The sequence below is a fragment of the Lycorma delicatula genome, chromosome 5, assembly GCF_047948215.1.
Source record: "Lycorma delicatula isolate Av1 chromosome 5, ASM4794821v1, whole genome shotgun sequence".
Classification (NCBI taxonomy): Eukaryota; Metazoa; Arthropoda; class Insecta; order Hemiptera; family Fulgoridae; genus Lycorma; species Lycorma delicatula.
In genome coordinates, this window is record NC_134459.1 from 105,971,336 (window position 1) to 105,992,222 (window position 20,887).

The 20,887-nt window shown below is 29.1% G+C and overlaps 1 protein-coding gene across 2 annotated transcripts in view; it reads right to left on the bottom strand.

The window, feature by feature from the left end:
• Sfxn2 (sideroflexin 2) overlaps positions 1-20,887 on the bottom strand; it is a 41,993-nt gene that overhangs the window by 20,870 nt on the left and 236 nt on the right. The window contains exons 1-4 of one of the 2 annotated variants that reach the window (XM_075366805.1): positions 20,642-20,782; positions 11,612-11,815; positions 5,760-5,930; positions 2,462-2,660 (exon numbers count right to left, since the gene is read on the bottom strand). In XM_075366805.1, the coding sequence (XP_075222920.1) occupies positions 2,462-2,660; positions 5,760-5,930; positions 11,612-11,805 (564 nt within the window). In that variant the 5' untranslated portion in view covers positions 11,806-11,815; positions 20,642-20,782. Of the gene's footprint in view, positions 1-2,461; positions 2,661-5,759; positions 5,931-11,611; positions 11,816-20,641; positions 20,783-20,887 lie in introns of those variants that run through there. The other variant, XM_075366804.1, reaches the window with a different exon arrangement.

Consider the following 20,887-nt stretch of genomic DNA (forward strand, 5'->3'; position numbering starts at 1 on the left):
ATTGTTAGTTAAAAATGTACTAGGCACTTAAAGATTTACTGGGTTAGTTAAAGATAAGTAGGCAGTATAAACTACATTATGTTGATGCAGAATCCACATTTTTTCCTCACAAATCCAGCATCTTCTTTCTTACAGCCCAAGTTACCACCTCAATGTAATAATGTTCTCTTGACAATATGACCCTCCCATGAACAATCAATCACAACATTTTAGACATTGAAAAATAATCAGCACCAATCTCAATTTCCACTATTCTTTCAAATTTTTTGTATTCCAATTTATCTGCAAGTCCTTTAATTTATGAATCGTATATCTGATAAGTTTTGTCGCAAATCTAATAGATTTTTATGAAGTGCAAGCTGTTACAATAAATTTCTGTTTGCTATTGAGTTTTTTGAAACTATTTTCACAGCATTTCTTCTTATCTAACCAATAATGCAAAACCACTCTGATATTCAATAAAAATTAACAGCTATTATCATTTTAAAGTCAAGACGTTGGCCATAAAATTTTCATTTTTTCAAGTATTACAGATATTCCTCAATTTCCACTTTCCCTAAACCCCTCACAAAATCATTCTCCCATTTAACACACTGTATAAGAATAAGGTATCATTCCCAAATACCTCAAAATCATTAACAAGCAAAACATCTGCTAGTAACTTCTTCAATTTAATTAATAAATTTGAATAATGGATTCCTTAATTTTAAAGCTTGACATAACTCATTAGAGCTTCTGTTCAAGCAACTACCTGAATTAGTACTCAATCCAGGAACCTCAAAATCAAAATTACAACCACCAATACAAATAAAATGTTTACTTGCCTATGATGATATTTTCCAATTTTAGACAGGGACGATTTCATAGACCATGTCCTACAGAAATTCTAAGGATCACACCACCAAAAAACTTAAAGTTAGATAAAAAAAAAACAATACATTTGACATAAAAAAACCCTTCTGTATGTATTTTTTTTTCAAACTATGAGGCTAACTGTACCTTACAATATTAAAAGGAAAATACATAAAAAAACAGGTTTCAAAATGGAGTATGTATGTAATCTTTATCAATTATTTTCAAGTAACATATTAAAAAAATTGTCCAAGGTGGAAAAAATTATAAAAATATAATGTTCAATTAAAAATACATGTGTAATGATTTCCAATGCAATATTAGCATCAGCATCGTTCTAAAACAAAATGACTAACTAGTTATCATTAAATCCTTCCACATGATAATTTTTTATGAAATTTTATTTATGTTCTTTCTCCATTAAAAAATACAAATCTAATTACAAGTCTATAAAATGCAAGAACAAAGTATTCAAACATAAAACCAAATTAATGCACACAAGGTGTTCTTTGAGCAAGCAAATAATTTTGCAAGTATACATACACTTGAATGCATATTTTTCCAAGTACAAATAATGGGCACAAGCTTGCATGTGCACAATGGCAACTAATATTTATAAAAATATAATTTCTTTTAAGAATTTCTTTTAAAAAAAAATCATTAATAATATACAAGAACTTACCAGTATTTTTTTTCATTAATAGAGGTATGTTTGTTTTCTTAGATCCCCACACCTATAAAACCAAACCGCACTGTTTACAGAATTCTACAAAGGCAGTGCTAAAAAATATTAAAGAAAACTAACAAAATAAACAAGCAATAAAAGGAATGCCAAACAAAATAAAAAAGCATATGCAGGATATGTGATAAGCAGCTGCTCGTATTAAAATGCAGTTTTTTTTAAGATCCTATAACACACCATGCAAACAATTAATTTTACATAAAAATATTAATGAAATATATTTATAGTTATAAACAGCAATATAAAACAAAACAATTAAAAGTACTTTGAATTTGATTAAGAAAAAAACATATATGATGAAAAATTCTACACAAGATAAATGAAACTCCAAATTTAATGCCAAATAAAATAATTGACATCTAATTAAATCATATAACAAATTAATAGTAGTTATTTATTTTTAAATTTCAGTAATTGACATATAAAAAATTATTGTTATTGTAATGATTTTTATTAAAAATTATTTATATTCAAATAGTAATCTTTCATGAATTAATAACATAGTACTTTATAAGTATTAATTTTATCATAAGTTAAAGAGCACTATAAAATACATATACATCACACTCAACATATAAGTGACATACCCACACAAACAATGCTAACACCAAACTCATCAACACAATAGAGTAATTGTAGACAGAGACCAAATAATAAATAAATCTATCAAATTACTGTATATTACCTTTCTTAATTTAAAAACATACGAATGTTTTAAAAAGTACAAAAAATATATTATTGAAGAAACACATATAACATTACTGATTTTTAAAATTAAGATAATGAAATCTGAATTAAGATATAATTTTTTTTAATAATAAAAAAAAGCAATGAAATTAATAAAATGCATTCTTTATTATTAAATACCTGCACAAGAGGACTAGCTCTCAGAGCCAGGTATCTTTTAAATGCAATAGCAGTAAAACATGCAGCTGCTGTAGCAGAAACATATGCAACTCCCATCTGAAATTCTGACAATGGTGAGTTAGCATTTCTGTTCGTATAGTTGACTAAAGCATTGAATGACTGGTTCACCCACTGCCAAAATACTACACCATATGTTGTCCTAAAGAAAAAGTAAAACAAAGAATAACAAAGAGTTATGTAACGTTTTTATGACATGTAATGAAATAATTTATTCAGAAAAATGTACCGTTACATTTAAATGTAATATAACATTGAAAATTATACACTACATACTTTATTCAAATTGAATAAAAATAAAAAATATTTAAAATTTAATTTTTGTACATGTAAAGAAACAAGCGATCAATTATAATGATCTAAATGAATCTTTTTAAAAGATATGAGGGACGTTCAATAATTAAAGACAAATTGATGCGGAGAAAAATTGGTTCATTCAATGACAATGAAACATTTTGAGGGCCAAGTTGGCAATCTTGGGAACACATTTAATCAGCTGTTTGATCATAATAAATCTAAACATAACCTCTTTTGCTGATTTCAGAATGTCAGCTCCGCTTCAAATGTTTTTGCCAGAAGAGCAACATTCAGTGATAAGACTTTGGCTATCAGAAGGTGCGAAACCAGCAGAAATTTGCTCAAGAATGTTGAAACAGTATGGTGAAAAGTCCTTTAAAGCAGGTGGAACAATTTAATTCTGGCAGAACAAGTGTGACTAATATGCATCGCTTTGGAAGACCAGTTGAAGTTTTGACTATCACGCTGTAAAATCACATAAATGATCTTATTCATGAAGACAGGTGAGTCAACATTTTCCATATTGCTAGTTTATGTTATATTAGTGTTGAAACCACACATTTAATCTTTCATGCTGAATTATCGCAAAACATGTTCAATATGGGTGCCAAGATAGTTGACTCTACAAGCCTGTTAAACACACCCAGATTTTTTTTTCTGAGCTCAAAGTACAGTTTGAAGAGGAAAAATAATGACTTCCTAGATCATATAACAACCTGCGACAAAACTTGGATATACCATTGTGCTCAAATCCAAATGTCAAAGTCTTGAGTGGAAATATCTAGATTCACCCACAAAAAAAATTAAAAACTCACGCATTAGCCAGTAAAGCGATGTTAATAGTCTTCTGGGACTCGCAAGGCCCAATTTTTAGTGACTATTTAGAAGAACAACATAAAGTGAACAGTACTACTCCAACACAGTTTTTGCCTTATCACAGCTTTACTTTCTGTTGGAGAAGGTGAAAACATTAGGGCACTCTTTCAAAAGGTGTGATACTCTTGCATGAAAATGTAAGGAATGGAACGGAATGCAAGGATAGCAGGAGAGTTTGTATCTTCCTACTAATTGCAGAAACTGGACAAATATCCGTTGCTGCTGTGTCTTTTGTTTATCGAGCGATCATTATTTATTTAGTGGCAGTTATAATTATTTTATTTTGTTTTTTTTATGAATGGAACTGGTTATTTGCCTTTTGATCCTTTAGACGGGTAAGAATTTGTTGACCAGGGCTGATTGTGTGACACTAAAAGGTCTTACGTTAAAAGGGGTTTGAAACTACTGGGTGTCAAATCGGCAGAGTCCCAATCTGTCAAGCTAATTTGCATTTGTATAAAAGAAAATGCGTGCCTCCACATCGCTCAGAGAATGTGAGAAACACTCGAAAAGTTAGATTGGGAGGTGTTGTCACACCTCCTAACAGCCCAGACCTTCCCCTATCTGATTTTAATTTGTTCAGCAAAAAATGGTACACGAATGGTTCAAACAACTAGGTAAAAACTTCTACACTGCGGGATTCAGAAAGCTCACAGAATGATAGGACAATTGTCTAAATGTTGCTGGAGACTATGTTGAAAAGTATCAATCAATCAATCAATCGCAAAATATCAATTAGGGAGCAAGTTTTAATTAAGGAGCAAGTTTTTCAGCTTTTGCACTACAGTGCAAAAGCGAACAGTAGCTCACTACAGTTTTTACGAACAGTAGCTCACTCAATGGAACATTCTTGTCAAGTAGCTATATAATAAATTTTAATATGCAGTGATAGATTTCAGGATTTTTTTTTATCCTCCCTCTTGCTTATGAGCAAACTCTAACTTTTTTCGATATCATAGTAAATAGGGGCTAATATATATTGAGGGAATAACAAATTTTTCATCAATAAAATGTCACATGGCAGAAATTTTACATATCACATTACTAGATGGGTGCAAGGGTTTGTTTAAATACTGCAGTTAATTGTTTTGAGAGAGAGATAGAGAGCATTTCTCTTTTTATAAACAATACTCATTATCAGTTAAAAACCAAAATCACTAAGTTGTTATTAATCTAACTAAATTCACAAAAATCAAAATTGATTTACAGCCTCAAATCAAAGATAAAAGGTAGAAAATTAGAAACAGCATAGTTGCATGTTTTTTTTAAAATCATTACTTCCTCCCTTTCAGTTACAAATTTCTATACATTCATTATACATTTTGTCAAGTATGTCAGTAGACATGACTTAGCAAAATTCCTTTTACATTTTACTAACATAAATTTTAATATTAAATACTACATGAGCAATTGATTTTAGGAGAAAGAGGATCAGTGTTTGTGTAACAAAGCCTTTATATATTTTATTTTTCAGGTTCATTTTTCCATTTAATTATAATGAATATGCTCATAAACATCATGAAACATAAACATAATGAAACAACTCATAAACATCTATACATCTATAATCATTTGTTGTTAAATAAAAATAGGTACTTGGTCCCAGGATTTTCAAAACTGCAATTTCACAACAAAAAAGAATATATATATATATATATATATATATATATATATACAGGTTACATGTTTGACAACTGCATACTTAGAAGTTGCTAGTTTAACCAACATACATTCTTCTTAAACAAGATCATAACACATAGTTAACTACATTAATTAAAATCATATTAATGTCTATCAATATTAACACAATTTAAATTATTATTATTATTATTATTATTATTATTATTATTATTATTATTATTATTATTATAAATAACTGTATTAACACTATTATAAATAATTAAATTACCATTTTCAGAGGAAAATAAGGACATGAAAAATTATGAAGGAGACTGATTACTGTGTGGAAGCATCCAGGAAGTAGGAATACACAAATATCTTTAAGATAAAAAGCTTGGATTGACTGGTAGATTGGGGAACATTTTAGATTTAAAAAGATAAAACTTACTTGTACCAAGTAAGCATAGCACCAGTAACAAACATACCACCAGGCATCTGGAATGACATACGGCCAAAAACATTCATTAAATCACCAGTATCAGGATGAAAAGCACTTTCATAGAGTTGCTTCGCTTTTAAGAATTTTTCCTCAGTAATATCTGGCGGAGGTGTTCCTTTACTAAATGAAAAAGAAATAAATGTAATAAACAAAAATACTTTTACGTTAACAGTAAGATTACCGGAAACTTTCAGGAACCATAAACAATGGCAATGATGTCAACATTGAACCAACTGAATAAAAAGACATTTTTGAAAATCGAAACATACGCTCCTCATTATCTGGATGGTATCCATTTTCATAAAGTCTTTTAGCATAGAGTAACTGTTCTGTAGTCATCCTTGGTTCCTTTCCTAAACTAAAACAAAATTAATTTAATAGTTTATATTGGACATTTACTAATCTGATTAAAGAGCATTGCTAATACGCAGATTTAAAATAGTAATTGAAATGCAATAATTAAAATTTGCATACAAAAAAATATTTATATTAAAAAAAATACACAAAAAAAATTTGTATGATTTACAGATTCCTGGCAGAAATACAAAAGGACATGAATATAATATATATTATTATATTTATTTTTCTTTTTCAGAATGAAAACAAATCAAAATCGATTACTAAGGACTAATTGTCAATTTTTTTAAAGTACTTAAAGACTTTACTCTTAAAATACAAGTAAATACAACAAACCTAGTTTTAAAAAAAAAAAATAATGCTAATAATTTAAGAAAAAGTAGTTGAGCATAAAAGTAGGATATACTTGTCTTAAAATTGAAATAATTTTGTTTAAATTCATGAATATTACAATCAAAATATGTTATGTGTAGCATACTAATGATATCTAACAATACGTATTATTCAAGACTTCATTACCAAACGTTCCAAATACAAACCACCTAATTCAGATTTACTACAATATCTCAAATCTTGGCAATTATTTTAAGTTATAAATAATACAACATAATGGTTAAAAGAAAAAATTTTAATTACTTTTAAAAGGTTGACACCAACTTAAAAGCAACTAACTCAACCCCTTTATTTTATACTTACTTCAAAACGCTGAAGTTTCAAAAGTTAAATGACTTTTTTTTACATTTTAGGTCTTTTTAAGTTGGTTTTATTTAATTATTTTACATTCAGCTGAAATATGAAACGATCAAGAAGAAACATGTTCAAATTAAAAACCATTTGCAAGAAATGCAAAGGCAAAAAACCTATGTTTCAATAAAAGTAAGTAAAAGAATGTAAAGAAGGATTGTCACATACAAATTTCAACCAGGAGTGTAAACTAAAGCTGTCTGGAATGCAGGACTATGAATTATTTTTTTATATCCAATGTTTTACAACAGATGTTCTAAAATTTTTGCACAGATACACTTTGAATACCAGAACAACATTTGGCTGTACATCATCACAAACCAATACTAAACAAAATAAAAGAATAATAACAATAGAAGAAAAATCTTCAAGATATCTGTCTAGACTATGTAATTTACAATTTAAAAATCTTCCTCTACGTCATGAAGAAAAACTTAGTTTAGGACCACCCCATATGAACATTCTTATTAAAATAAAAAAGAATCATCAAAATTTCTCTGTTGGTCAAGGGTAAGAACTAAATATACTTTTTTTTTTTTAAATTTTCTTTTTATATATCTACATACATTTTGAACTAAGAACTCCCCTCCAACTTTTCAAGATCTGTTAATATTTTTGTGATATCTCAAAATGAAATAAATATCCTAAATATTTGATTAGAGCCACAAATATCTGTATTGCTCACATGGAATGCTAATTACCATGCTCATACAATAAAGAATGAGATAAATAATAGAGTACTCAGCAAAATCACTTAATTATATACTACAGACTTTCAATAAAAAATTTTGATTGTATAAGTCTTTTGAAGAAAATGTCTTCAGACAGATAAAATTAAAATCAAGCTGAAATCACTTTTCCCCATCAAGTCGTTATTGATAATCTACAGTTTTAATATATTTTACCAACAAATAAGAAAAATAATCTTCCATATTTAGAGAACAGAAATTCTCAATTTGTTATAAAAAAAACCAAAATGTCTTTAAATTATTTACAACTTTAATTCATTTTTGTGATCTTTCTAGTGTTTTTTTTTCTTTTGGTATAATTTATTTTAATTGATTATTAAAAGTATACCAGTCTTGAATTTTTCCCCTTCAGTATTTTATTTTGATAATTGTTAATGTGCAATGAAAATTCTTAATAAAATGTATAAAAAAATAAAAATAAATAGCAGTTTTTTATTTTGTTTCTTGCTTGCCATTTTTGAGATGGAAACACGTTTTAATACATTTTGTACATGAGAAATGCAATTTCTGTCCTGCTGATAATCTAGCTATGTTCTCCATTGTAAAGCAAAAATAATCCTATAAAATTTTATAGGGTATTTTTTAACTATACTGCACACCCCCTATTTACACTACATCCATTTTCTTTTGATCCATTTTGAAAAAATTAAAATGGTTCCAACAGAAGATGAACAGAAGGACCTGAAAGGGCAACAACATGAGATGAATACAAAGATCGTAAAAGCCATAAAGACAAAATGGAAAGTGCTTTCAAAAGATGACCTAAGTTTCGTATTTGAAAAAAGGATCGAGCAATGGAAGAGAAATAATTGAAAAGAGATGAAAGAGTGAAAAAAAACATTATAAATAAAAATTTAAAATAAATTTTTTTTAACTACAGCTGTTGGCTCATTACATTCTGCACTGCCCTAAATACTTAAAACAGGAAAAATTATTAACATATAAAATTTTAAATTAATATGAAGCTATTAGCTGTAAGAAAATTTTATCAGGTATCTGGTAAGAGAACAGATTGTCGAGGGAATTTAGCATTCTGCCTCGTCTTTCCTCTGTCTTGGTTTTGTTGTTCTGTTATGAGGTTTGATGTTTTTGTAGTGTTTTATTTAGTTTTATTCTTAAATTCATTTCTATTTTTTGTTTTGTATTATGTTTTGGTTGCGTGTTGAACTCAACTTCTAACCTAACAGGTAGGTGGTAGTTGCATTTTTAATTTCAGTTCCTTCATGTCACCCAGTCTTGTTGAAGACTCGACATAGATGTGTTTTATTTTAGAGTTCATTTCCTAATAGTACACCAATGGGAATATCACATGTGGTATTCGCATTGGTGGCATCCTGACTGAGGCAAGAACAAGACTGAGAGATGCCTTTTGCTGGCGTTCTGAAGATGACCTCCGGTAAAACCCGTAAGGGCTATGTATAGAGGGGGTGGCAAGGCGACCTGCCACATTGAGGGTGTCTTCCCCTATGGGGTCAGGATGTATCATTAATAATGATGACCTCCGGTAAAGCCCATAAGGGCTAGAGATGGAGGGGGTGGCAGAGGGTGTCTTCCTCTACAGAGGTCAGGATGTATTAATAATGCAAAAAAAAAAGTTTCTTTCTTTTTATAAGACAAAAAAAGGTTTATTGTATTTGTTATAATATTACACCTGCATGTTAAAAAACTAAACAAAAAACTTAACTAAACTCACACATTTATGCACTCAAACCATTAATGCATTCTAATAATTGTAGTAAGTACTTAATTCCAAAATTAGTAATCTTGAATATACCACATAACTATGGTATATAAAATGGGCAATCACATAATTTTGTTTGTCTTCCAACTCTAATAACCATGTTACCTATATTAACAATTGCACATTACACTTATTCTGAGCAGTTTTTATTTTGTATTACATGGACTTATGATTCTTTAGTAGTAAAAAATATCACCCTGCTTTAATTATTTGTTATACAGTTTTCTCAAAAGACTAATACTCTTTACAACAAAAATCATGAATCGCAAACAAACAAAAAATCACTAATTTTTTGCCTTAGCATTTAAGTAATATTAACTGGGGTCTTTATTATGCTATACTGACATTAACAAGCCTGTACAGATGTTTGTAGTATAATTTTAAGTGTATGGATGTTGGTGTTTTAGTAGCATACAATTCTATTAGTAAACATAAATAGCTTCCTCCTGACAATGATATAAATGATAATTATTTCAATAAGAAAGTAAATCAAAACATAATAAAAAATTATATAAATACATAGACACAGATAAATAGTAAATTTTCAAACCATATATAGCACAAGGGGACAGAAGGCTTATGACAGAAATAGATAGAGACAGCAGCAGTATAAGGGACCTGCCACCAGGCAGAATACCAGATTATGATGATGATAATGATATAATACCTGTATACTAAAATATTATTGGAAATTATATATGTACACATATTCAGTAACTATTTTCATTAGTTTTCATTTAATGATCACTAAAATAATGTTAAGTGTATTGCAATAACACTTAGTATTTTTCACCAAAACAATCAAGTAAGAATAATCATCACAACCGTTTTCATACTGGTTTTATATAATTACTGTAATTAGAAAAGTTGCAGTATAATAGAGGACAAAATTCTGCCCCAAACTAGATAATAGTTTTACTAAAAACTCTATTACACGAGGGTTATCTGATAAGTTTTGAGCCTAACATAGAAAGATGTTTTTTCTGTCAAATATAGTTTTATTTTTCAACAAAGTCTCCTTTCAAATTGATATACTTTAACCCTTCCAAATAGTATCATCCTAATAAATGGCATCCTTCTCTGCAAAACAACCATTTATATATGCAATAACCTCTTCATCCGATGAAAATCTCTTTCCTCCAAGCGAAACTTTATGGCTAAGAAACAAGAAAAAGTCGCTTTGGGCCAGATGTGGTGAATACGGTGAATGGTTAACCAATTCAAAGTGCAATTTGTAAATTTTAGCCATGACTATCAGTGTGAGCAGACACACTGTCCTGATGGAAAAGCACTTTCTTCTTCTTCTTCAATTGTGATCTTTTTTTGCAATTTCTGCCTTCAGCTGGTCAAGTAATGATGTGTAATACTGTCCCCTTATATTTTTATCTTTCTGAAGATAATCAAATAAAATGTTGTTATTATCCCAAAAAAACAGTCGCCATCACTTTCCCGGCTGATTGAACAATCTTTGCCTTTTTTTGAGCAGGTTCACCCTTTAGTCTGCTGTTTTGATTATTGTTTTGGCTCAGAAGTGTAGTGGTAGATCCATGTTTCATCTACAGTTATGAATCAACGCAAAAAATCTGATAACTTGGTTTTAATTTGCGTAGGCATATTGGCTTTTAAACGCAAGTATTTAATTATGGCACAATATTCAATTTTTCACAAAAACACTCACAATGACTTACTAAACGATAAACTGGAGCATCCAAAATGCTAACATTTTATTGAGTACCTTTCAACGCAAGTGTAAATAGATTCCTTAACTTTTGTTAATGAGTGGTGCCACCTTCACGTTGAAGCTCAACAATATTAACCAATAATATTTTACCAAAAGATAAACCAACAAACAAAATAGCAAACGTTAGGCAAAATAAATTTGCCTAACAAGTCTGTTTTATGTCCTACATGCACAGTAGGCCATTTAATTTTTTTTCCATATACAGAAAATTAAAATAAAAGTCTGCAAGTTTGACGTCAATAAAATTTAGAAAATTGAACAAACATAACAAATCAGTATGGTAAATTAATTTTAGTATTGAATAAGTTCTATGTTTATGAGAATTATTACAAGCACTACTATCAAGGAAAGATACTTTTCATCACCAATAATTATTAATAGAAAAATTGTTTATTTCATTTTGTAACTGAATATAAATCAATAATTATAATTTTTTTTAAAAATAATAATAAATAAATAATGACATTACAGATATAATGATCGTATATGCTTTGCTTGTTCAAAGCAATCATTGCCAACCAGTGTAAGACGAGGATCTGTAATCCAAGAATAATATTTCAACCGGCCCAAAAATGTGCACTGATCCCATAAAGGAGCATCAAAATCCCATCGTTCTACTGGGGGAGTAGCCTGCTTACTTTGTGACAACATAACACTCGCCATTTTTTGATGTCTAGAAAAAAAAAAATTAAAAAAATTATTTAGAACATATTAATTCAGTTGAAGTTAATAAAACACTAAATTAAGTGAAAATTTACTGGTCAACAGTTATAAACTCTCAATAGCATAAATTAACATTGTATATCAATGATTGATATAATGATTGATATTTATTTAATGTACAAATAACAATTGTGACTTAATGTATAGATAATAATAATAATGAAATCAGTAACTAAATGACAAAAATGTTATCACGGTAATAAAAATAAACTACAATCAAGATTTACATATTTCACATTTAAAAACACTTTATTAACTTTAAAACCATTCGCAAACAGTTCATTTTTAATTACTTTTAATCTAACATTACATAAATTATAAAAATTTACAACAATTAAAATGTACACAATGAACAACTAAATCTAGCCTGCATTAGTTATTCTAATTTCTAAATAAATAGTTACTTAGAAATTATCATTTAACTCTGATCAATCTTACATTAGTATCAAAATTAAAAAATTAATTTGATTACCACATTTAATAAAGGATTTAATTGCAGTTTATAAACAATAATTGGAGTTTACCAACAATAATTGTACTTCAAAAATAAAGATTTTAGTAAAAATAATAAAATTTTTATTTTATCTAAATATAATTTAATCTCAGTTAAGAGATTATAGTATCTAAGAGATTATAGTTCAAGTTTGAATGAAATATAAAATTAAGCTAATGATAGCCTATCATTATTTGATACATAATTACCCATGGAAATTACTCGCAAGATATGTAAAACAAAATTAGTAATGTGTTGCATGCATTTTAAAAACAGGCAATTGACATTTTTTTATCAAAAATAAGATTAAATTCAAGTAAACAATAAAAATGACTTACGAAATATATTTTACAGCTTCTACAAAAAATACGTAAAATGTAAAAATAAAAATCAGAAAAAAAGTTAAAATGGATTTAAGGTACAAAGACAATTTAAGTTGAATGTATATAGTAAGCCAGTAATTTTATTTTCCTAGCATCATTGCTCTAGAGCTATGCTAAAAGAAAGAAAATATGATAATCTGTCAAAAAATGTGGTATGGGTTTCTTTGCATTTCTCAATGTTTCATGATCCAGGGATCTCAACAAACAAACAAAAATTAGGGGGTAATGTTCATATGTATATCAACATGTGTTGGCAATGTTTGATGTTTAATAACTTTTACTGGATGAAATGATTTTGATGAAATTTGGCATAGAACTTGTGTGTATATGGGGGAATTTGATGGTAAAGGTTTGGGAACAATATCTTCAGGGTAGAAGTTTCTTTCGGGTCAATTTTATCAAAATTTTGCAAACAACCTCACTTTAGATGAAGTCTTAGGTAACATTTTATTGGCTGAACAGTTTTAAGTGAATTTTTTTTAGCTTCTTTCATTTAACTTATTAAATGTAGACAAATCAAAAATTTTCTTGGAAGTAATTTTGGGGTTGGGGAAGCAGATAAAAGTAAACAATTATCAATTTTTTGGATTTTTAAACCTTTTTCATAAATCAATATTTTTACACAATATAAGAATATAAATAACTATGTTGTCAGATTTTTTTTTATTCAGCTGATCTTCAAATGTAACCACGATATTAACATAATCTAAACAACAAAATTCATGATAATAAGATGGAATAAGTAATTACTGTTTACAACAAACATATTGTTAATTCTTAAGTATATTCACTTTTTATCAAATAAATAATGTAAAGATCAATAAAATATTCTTAGAATTAAGCATATCTATTTATAAAACATTACGTTAAATGGAGAACAAATATGACATGGTAAGCATGTAACATTAGCTCTTTTTAAATTGGAGAGATAGATAAATAAACCACTGGACCAATCTTTTACCTTAAGAAAATATTATTAAATTACTCTTTGTTTCATTCTTTCAGAACCAATAGTGTTTTAGTTATGATTTTTTCCATAAACCCTTACAATCACAAAAATAGGTGTGCGCACTCTAACAAAAAATGGTTGCCACAGGTAAACTGATTAAATAAAAAATTTAAAAAAGATAGCTTTAAGGTCCTGAGACATGTTGGAAAGAAGTAAGTTTCAATTTTTTTGGATTGGTCAAGCAACCAGCTTATGTTTTTTTGGGATAATTAAAATGGATTGACCCTTATTCATTTATTTACCTTTCCATTTTAAACACTCAATGGTTTACCAATCTGATATACACATGCAGCATCAGAAATATAGTCATCAGTATAAAAAATATAAAATGTTAACATTTTTATTCAATTGTCTTGCTGTATAAATTACATCATATATAAATATGAGTGTCTTATCTGAAAGTAACAGTCATTTGAGTATAAAAACATCTAATAAAAAACTTATTTTTTACAAAAACTACATTTCTTAACATAATCGCTAAAAAAACTGAAGCAGTACTCAGGAATTCACAAATTCCTCAATTTATCACTCTTCTTTCTTTCAATCTGTCATTTACAAAAATGTTCCTTAATTTTTGATAATGTAAATCTAGAGTACATGATAGATAACTGGATTGTTAACAACCCATCTTAGTATTTCAGCGAAACTATATTCCTAATTTACAAATGAAGATGAGCATCACATATTTATATTACTGTGTTTATAGCAGAACAGCCTTTACCAGTTACACTTTCACTGATTTTTAGAAAATGCAGCACAACTTTTGAAGCATTATTTGTCAAATTAACATTTACAGCTACCAGCTGCCTATAAATTTTAGTCAGTATCACTTTTTAAAAATCATAAATTACCGCTGCTTGAATTTTATGGTCAGCATCAATTTAATATTTTTTTTGGGGCGATGATTAATTCACCAAATAAGCTTGAAGCATGTGCATGGGAATATGAAAGTGAAATTTTGTAGCATATGAAAAATGCAATGCCTGACAGGGATTAGGTGCCTCCAGATGAGGCACCCGGCCCTGATCTCTTACCAAATTTGGTAGTTAAGGTGTCTCCTAGGGTGGACCCTAGAGCTTTTTTGGGGGGCTACAATGTTTGCCTAGCCAAGGGTGCCTTTCCTCAGAGATGGAGGCAGCAGTTTTGGTCCCCAAGCCATGGAGGGATTCGGCATTCCTGTCATCCTATAGACACCTCTTGCAATGATAGATTTAATGGTGAAAATACTTAAAAGGATGTTGCAGCAGAGGCTGAATAGAACTGTTGAGAAGGTGGGTGGAATCTCAGCCAAGCAATATGGATTCCGTAGGAAAAGATCAACTTTGAATGTAGTGCCTGATGTCTATGGTATGGCTAGGAGAATCACTTGTGAATGGAAGATATGTACTCAAGTAGCTTTAGACATAAGAAATACATTCAATTGCATTACACATGAGGCTATCAGGTCTGCACTTGTGGGCTTTAGGGTCCCCCGATACCTGAGACAGATGATACTCTCTTACATTAGAGGATGAAGGCTGTTGAGTAAGGTTGAGGAAGGTGTGGTGGAGCAGCGTAGATAGAGGAGTCCCTTTGGAACACTGTATATAACGGGGAGTTTCAAAACTCCCTTACCAGCAGGTGTCATCCTCATGGGCTATGCAGATAACTTGGCCCTGGTGGTTGAGTCAAATACACAGAGGGAAGCCACAGACAAGATTAGGGACTCATATGCGGCTGTCAGTGCCTGGATGATTGGAGTTGGTCTACCAATAGCTCTGGAAAGACGGAGATTGTTTTAATCACAAACAGGAAAAGAAGGCCGATATTGAAACTGATCCTTGAGAACCAGAGGATAGAGTCGAGGGTAGCAATAAGATCCCTAGGAATATGGATGGGCACTAGATTACATTTCGAAGCATATGCATTGGAGGCCTCTGAGAAGGCAGAAAAAGTCATGCGGTCAATCACCAATTTACTATCTAATTGTGGGGGGACCCAAGCAGCAGCAGAGGAGGCTGCTGTTTAGTGTGGTTTATTCCTCACTCCTTTATGGCGCTTAGATCTGGGGTGGGGTGACTAGATATGCTAAATGTAGGGGTGCACTTGAATCAAAGCATAGGAGGACCTGCCTCCACATCATAGCTGCATACCATACTGTTTCCTGTGATGCAGTGGAGATTATGATGGGGATGCTACTCATAGACCTGGCGATCATTCATCTGAGCAGGCTGAGAGAACAGAGGGCATTACCACCTACAGAAAAAAGGAGAGTATCAAATGATATTATGGAAGAATTGAAGGGAGTATAGCAGATGCGGTGGGATGCAAGCAGTAAGGGTAGATGGACCCACTGCCTGATTGGCGACCTGAGGAGTTGTTGCACAAGGCCCCATGGTTCATTGGATTACTGGCTCACACAGTTTTTGATGGGCCATGGTGGTTTCACAGAGTACCTGTTAAGGTTCAGGCTAGACCAAACTGCTAGCTGTCTGTTATGAAGTAGATGAGACTGTGTTCCTGTTCTATACATATGCACCTAATAACATCTTGCAGAATCTGTTAGCGAGCCCGATACTGCCTAGGCATCTGTAAATGAGGTTCCTCAAAAAAATAAAAAAGGATCAAACCTGGGACCTCCAGATGAAAGGCCGAGATGCTACCACACTGTCACGGAGATCAGCTACTAATTTTAAAAGTTCACAACTCACAAATAAATGATCATAAAGAAGGGCACTGGTCTATTGCAAACTGATGAACCTTTAGTACCATCCTTTTGCCAACCTGATATTGGCATAGACCATCAACATCTTGTTGTTGCCAGCATGATGTCAGCAAGGGTAATTATAGAGTGACCATTACTTTCATAGTAGTCCTTGTTATTATTGTGAAATATAATACATAAATTACGCTTACAAATTTCTATTTGCCCTTATAATTGATATTGATTTCTACTTTTAAAACATTTGCATAGGTGTTTGTAGTGCTTGCAGTAAATACTAACTGAATATATTTCACAAACATTCACTCACACCCATTCAAGAACTACTAAATAGAACAGAATCAATATTTGCAAACCAGTTCATAGAGAAATAAGGAACACATACAAAAAGATACTGACTGTAACATAAAAGTTTTACACACAAAAATAGATATCCCTCAGACAGTAAGAAATTTACACACTAAATTTGTCAAAAACAACTTATTAAACCAATAAACACAACAAATATCACACTTGCATGGTTTCCTAATGTTCTTAAACAAATTAAAAGTACTACCAAAAAACTTCAAAAGGAGCTTTGAAAAGAAGAATTGTATTCAATTTAAAAATAACTTGTTCAACTATTTTATCATTTTAAAGTAACAGTGTTCTAAAGTGTTAAAGTAATAAATTCAATTACTGCTAACAATAAAAATTAATTAACATGCAGAAAGTTAAAGTGTAGGTTAAATGAAACTTAAATAATCAAGATTAGTTTTAATTACATGGATTTTGAAATGGAATAATACCACTAATCCTTACCTTTAAACTATTATTTCTATTTAAAGAAAAACTATGCTATCACCTGTTATTAGCAGTAACCTTGAAATCTCCACTGTTGTCATTTAACAGGTTTCAATTTATTTTACTATCATAATTTTTTTTTATAAAACTTTCAATTTTATACTAATAAAAAAAAACAAGTTAGTAGTAAATGAATTCAAAAAAATTTATTCAAAAAAAATAATCTAAAAATAACCAGTAATTGGTTAATTCTGTAAAAAATAACACACAGTATTAATAGCAGTCTATTATAGTAATAGTAAAGCTAACTTGACCAAATTTGCATGGATTCAAATTGTAAATAAAACATTGCAATATTCTTAAAAATTCTTTGAACTTTTTAAACATTTAAAAAGATTGAACTTAACATTTCAAAAAAAAAATGTCAAGTTTTAAATAATCATCAAATGAAAAAGCTAATCATATAAGATTTATTCTACTAATAAATGAATATGATGAATTAGCCAACAAAGACAATAATAATAGGTTTACAACTTACAAATAATCTGAAGTAAAATTTAAAAATTGTTCTTTTACATGAAATTCAATATATTATTTTAGAATAACAGATACTATTTTGTATACATACACCATATTCAACCCTTCGATTTACTAAGCATCACATTTAAAAATATAAGCTTAAAGTTTTATTGGACATAAAAATATATTACCAAAAAATAATAATATATTATAATGGTGAAATATATTACCAAAGAAAATTAGACATTAAAAAAAAACAATATAATATGAGTAATATTTTTTAATAAGCATAAGTTTACAAATAATTTTAACTGAAAGTTTGTTTTTTATCGATTTTACTCTAAACAAGATTATTTTTTTCTAAATGGAAAATTATGCCAACTAAAACTGGATTGATTTAAAATTTAATTAATATCCCATTAAATTTAATTAATAACCAATTATTATTTAACTGATATCCAATTATTATTTAACTGATATCCAATTATTATTTAACTGATATCCAATTAAACAATAATAACCTACAATTATGAAATATTAAATCCTTTAAATACAAAATGTAATTTATTAAATTCTGTTACTAAAACTTCATTTGCAGACTCTTTGTTATTATTTTCAGCTCTTTTTTGAATCACTAGGTATAATAACATTTTAAGAATTTCTACTTTTTTTTATATCCATGTAAAGAAACTTGTTTGCTTCAACATTGTAATTTAGTCTGTCAATTAACAAACATATCCACAAACCTTTTGAGAGAAAATTTATAAAGCAAAGCTGCTTTATGAAAACAGGTGAATTTTATGAGCACAAGATGTTTTGATTTGCAGTGTTAAGTTAAATAAACAAACAAGAACAATGAATGCCTTCACATAAATAGAAAAGTGAGAAGGTATGAAAAAGTAAAAAAACATAAAATAGTAAAAAGTAGTAAAAGTAAGATATGAAAAAGTAGTACAATGTAGTTTAATAATACACCTATTAATTAAACACATTATTTTTATCAGTATATTTTGCTTTGTGGTTATTCTGAGTGTCCACTACTTGAAATTTTTGTTAAACACTGTTTCAATGGACTACAATTCTAAACATTTCACCGTTTAGAGCTCTCCTGAGCTGAAGTGTCAATTAAATATTTCATTGTGCATGATATTTAAATCAAAAAATGAATAAACAATGCAATATAAAAACCAGGGCATACTTAAAATACGTTCAATATGTAATACATATTAAAAAAAATAAATTAAGCAAGGAAAATAAATACACAAAACAAGCAAACAATAAATAAGTAGACACTTAGAAATCCAATTAAACAATAATAAAAAGTAACTATTGGCAATAATATACAGAAAGATCAAAAATAAATATTCAATTTTATTGTATTATAAGATTTTCCTTAGAATCTTTTAATACATAGTGTGTGTATTACAAACAGGTTTAGTAAGGTACAGATCACATTACTACTCTCTCAATAGTGTTAATTGTTGAGAATGAAAGCTCAAATTTTTTGTTATAGATTAACTTAAATTTTTGGTTCGACAAATCTGATAAACCCAAATAAAGCTCATGATAATGGATAACTTTGCAATATAAGCATTCTCTCTTTTTCTGTTCAGCATCTGGAACCACTGTAAAATATTACTTCAGATGATAAATGAGGATATGTATGTATGTATGTAAATAGTGTGTAGTCTTGTACACTCTCAGGCTGACCATTCCCAAGATGTGTGTTTAATTGAAACCCAACTATCTTTTAGTATCCACGATCTGGTATTCAAATCAATAAAAAAGTTAACTGCCTTTAATAGGATTAGTTAATAGGATTAGAACTCTCAAACTTCAAAATCATTTGATTTGTAACTAGTTAACCACTAGACCAACCCAGTGAGTTGAAATGTAAGCATTAATCTACCTGTTTTATTATTTACACAAGTGTGCCTTCTGTACAACAGTCATGATTTAGGGCGAGAGTTCAGAACCAGATTATTATATTTTATTGCTAATAGCTCCTTGGAAACACAACAAGTCTTCTGTTGCTGCAAATAAGGTAACAGCATCTTCTGATTTTACAACCCAGGGATCTTACAAAGGATATACTTGCTTACTAAAAAGGAGTAAAAAACAACCAATGAGCACAGATTCAACAAAGCTGCCTAAGATGTACAGAAATGTTTAAGATATCAAACAAATCAACCAATGTCTTGTATTAACAGATGTACATTTTTCTTAGTATTCTATAACTGTTATAATTTCCACAATATCCACACTTGTCTCAAATTTGTAACATTATTTATTATTTTTTAAGGTTAAATGCTTAGTTAAATCTAATTTTTTATTTTGCAAGCAGTTTTTCAATTTTCAACAATTTTAGTTTTTAATTGTAATTAATTTTCAAATTTTTTCTAAGAATGTACTTATAAACATTCTTGACCTAAATCATAATAAATACTCTTAGTGGGTGTATAACTATCTGAAAACTGTTTTACCTGCTATAGATTTTAGTAAAATATTTTTACTAAAGCTCTTTTTACTAAATATTTTTTTCTCTATATTATTTCTACATGTTAAATTACTCATCTGCCCCTATTAACTAGCAAAATTATTTTGTTAGAAATTTAATGTTTTACTTAATGACTTATTAGTCAATATATTTTTAATTTCCAAAATTTTGGATGTAGCTCAGGCTTTATAGACAGTATAACAAAAAGATTAAACTTCAGAAAGGATGAATTAAAAGAATTAGTATTTAACTTTAACCTATATCATAGGTTTGTCAGGTATTAACAGAGTTATATCAATGCAATACTAAAAAAAATTTTGATACATAAATCATGATTATACATTTAAAAAATATATTGATTTCTAATATGACAAAATATTTAATACTCAACAAGATTAATTTTCCGATATCGTTTCGTTTACACTTTTCAATAAAAGACAGTAAATAAATGGAAAAAAGGACTATAAATAATAACCGGCAAACTGTTCAGTTACACATTAATGAGTTAAAAATAATACATCCAGTTCTTAAGTAAATTAGCTTTAAAGGAGTCAAATTATTACGAAGGTGATTCTAAATATAAAATAATACAGCAGAGGTCACACATCGAAATGATAGTATCTATTAACCTGCTACA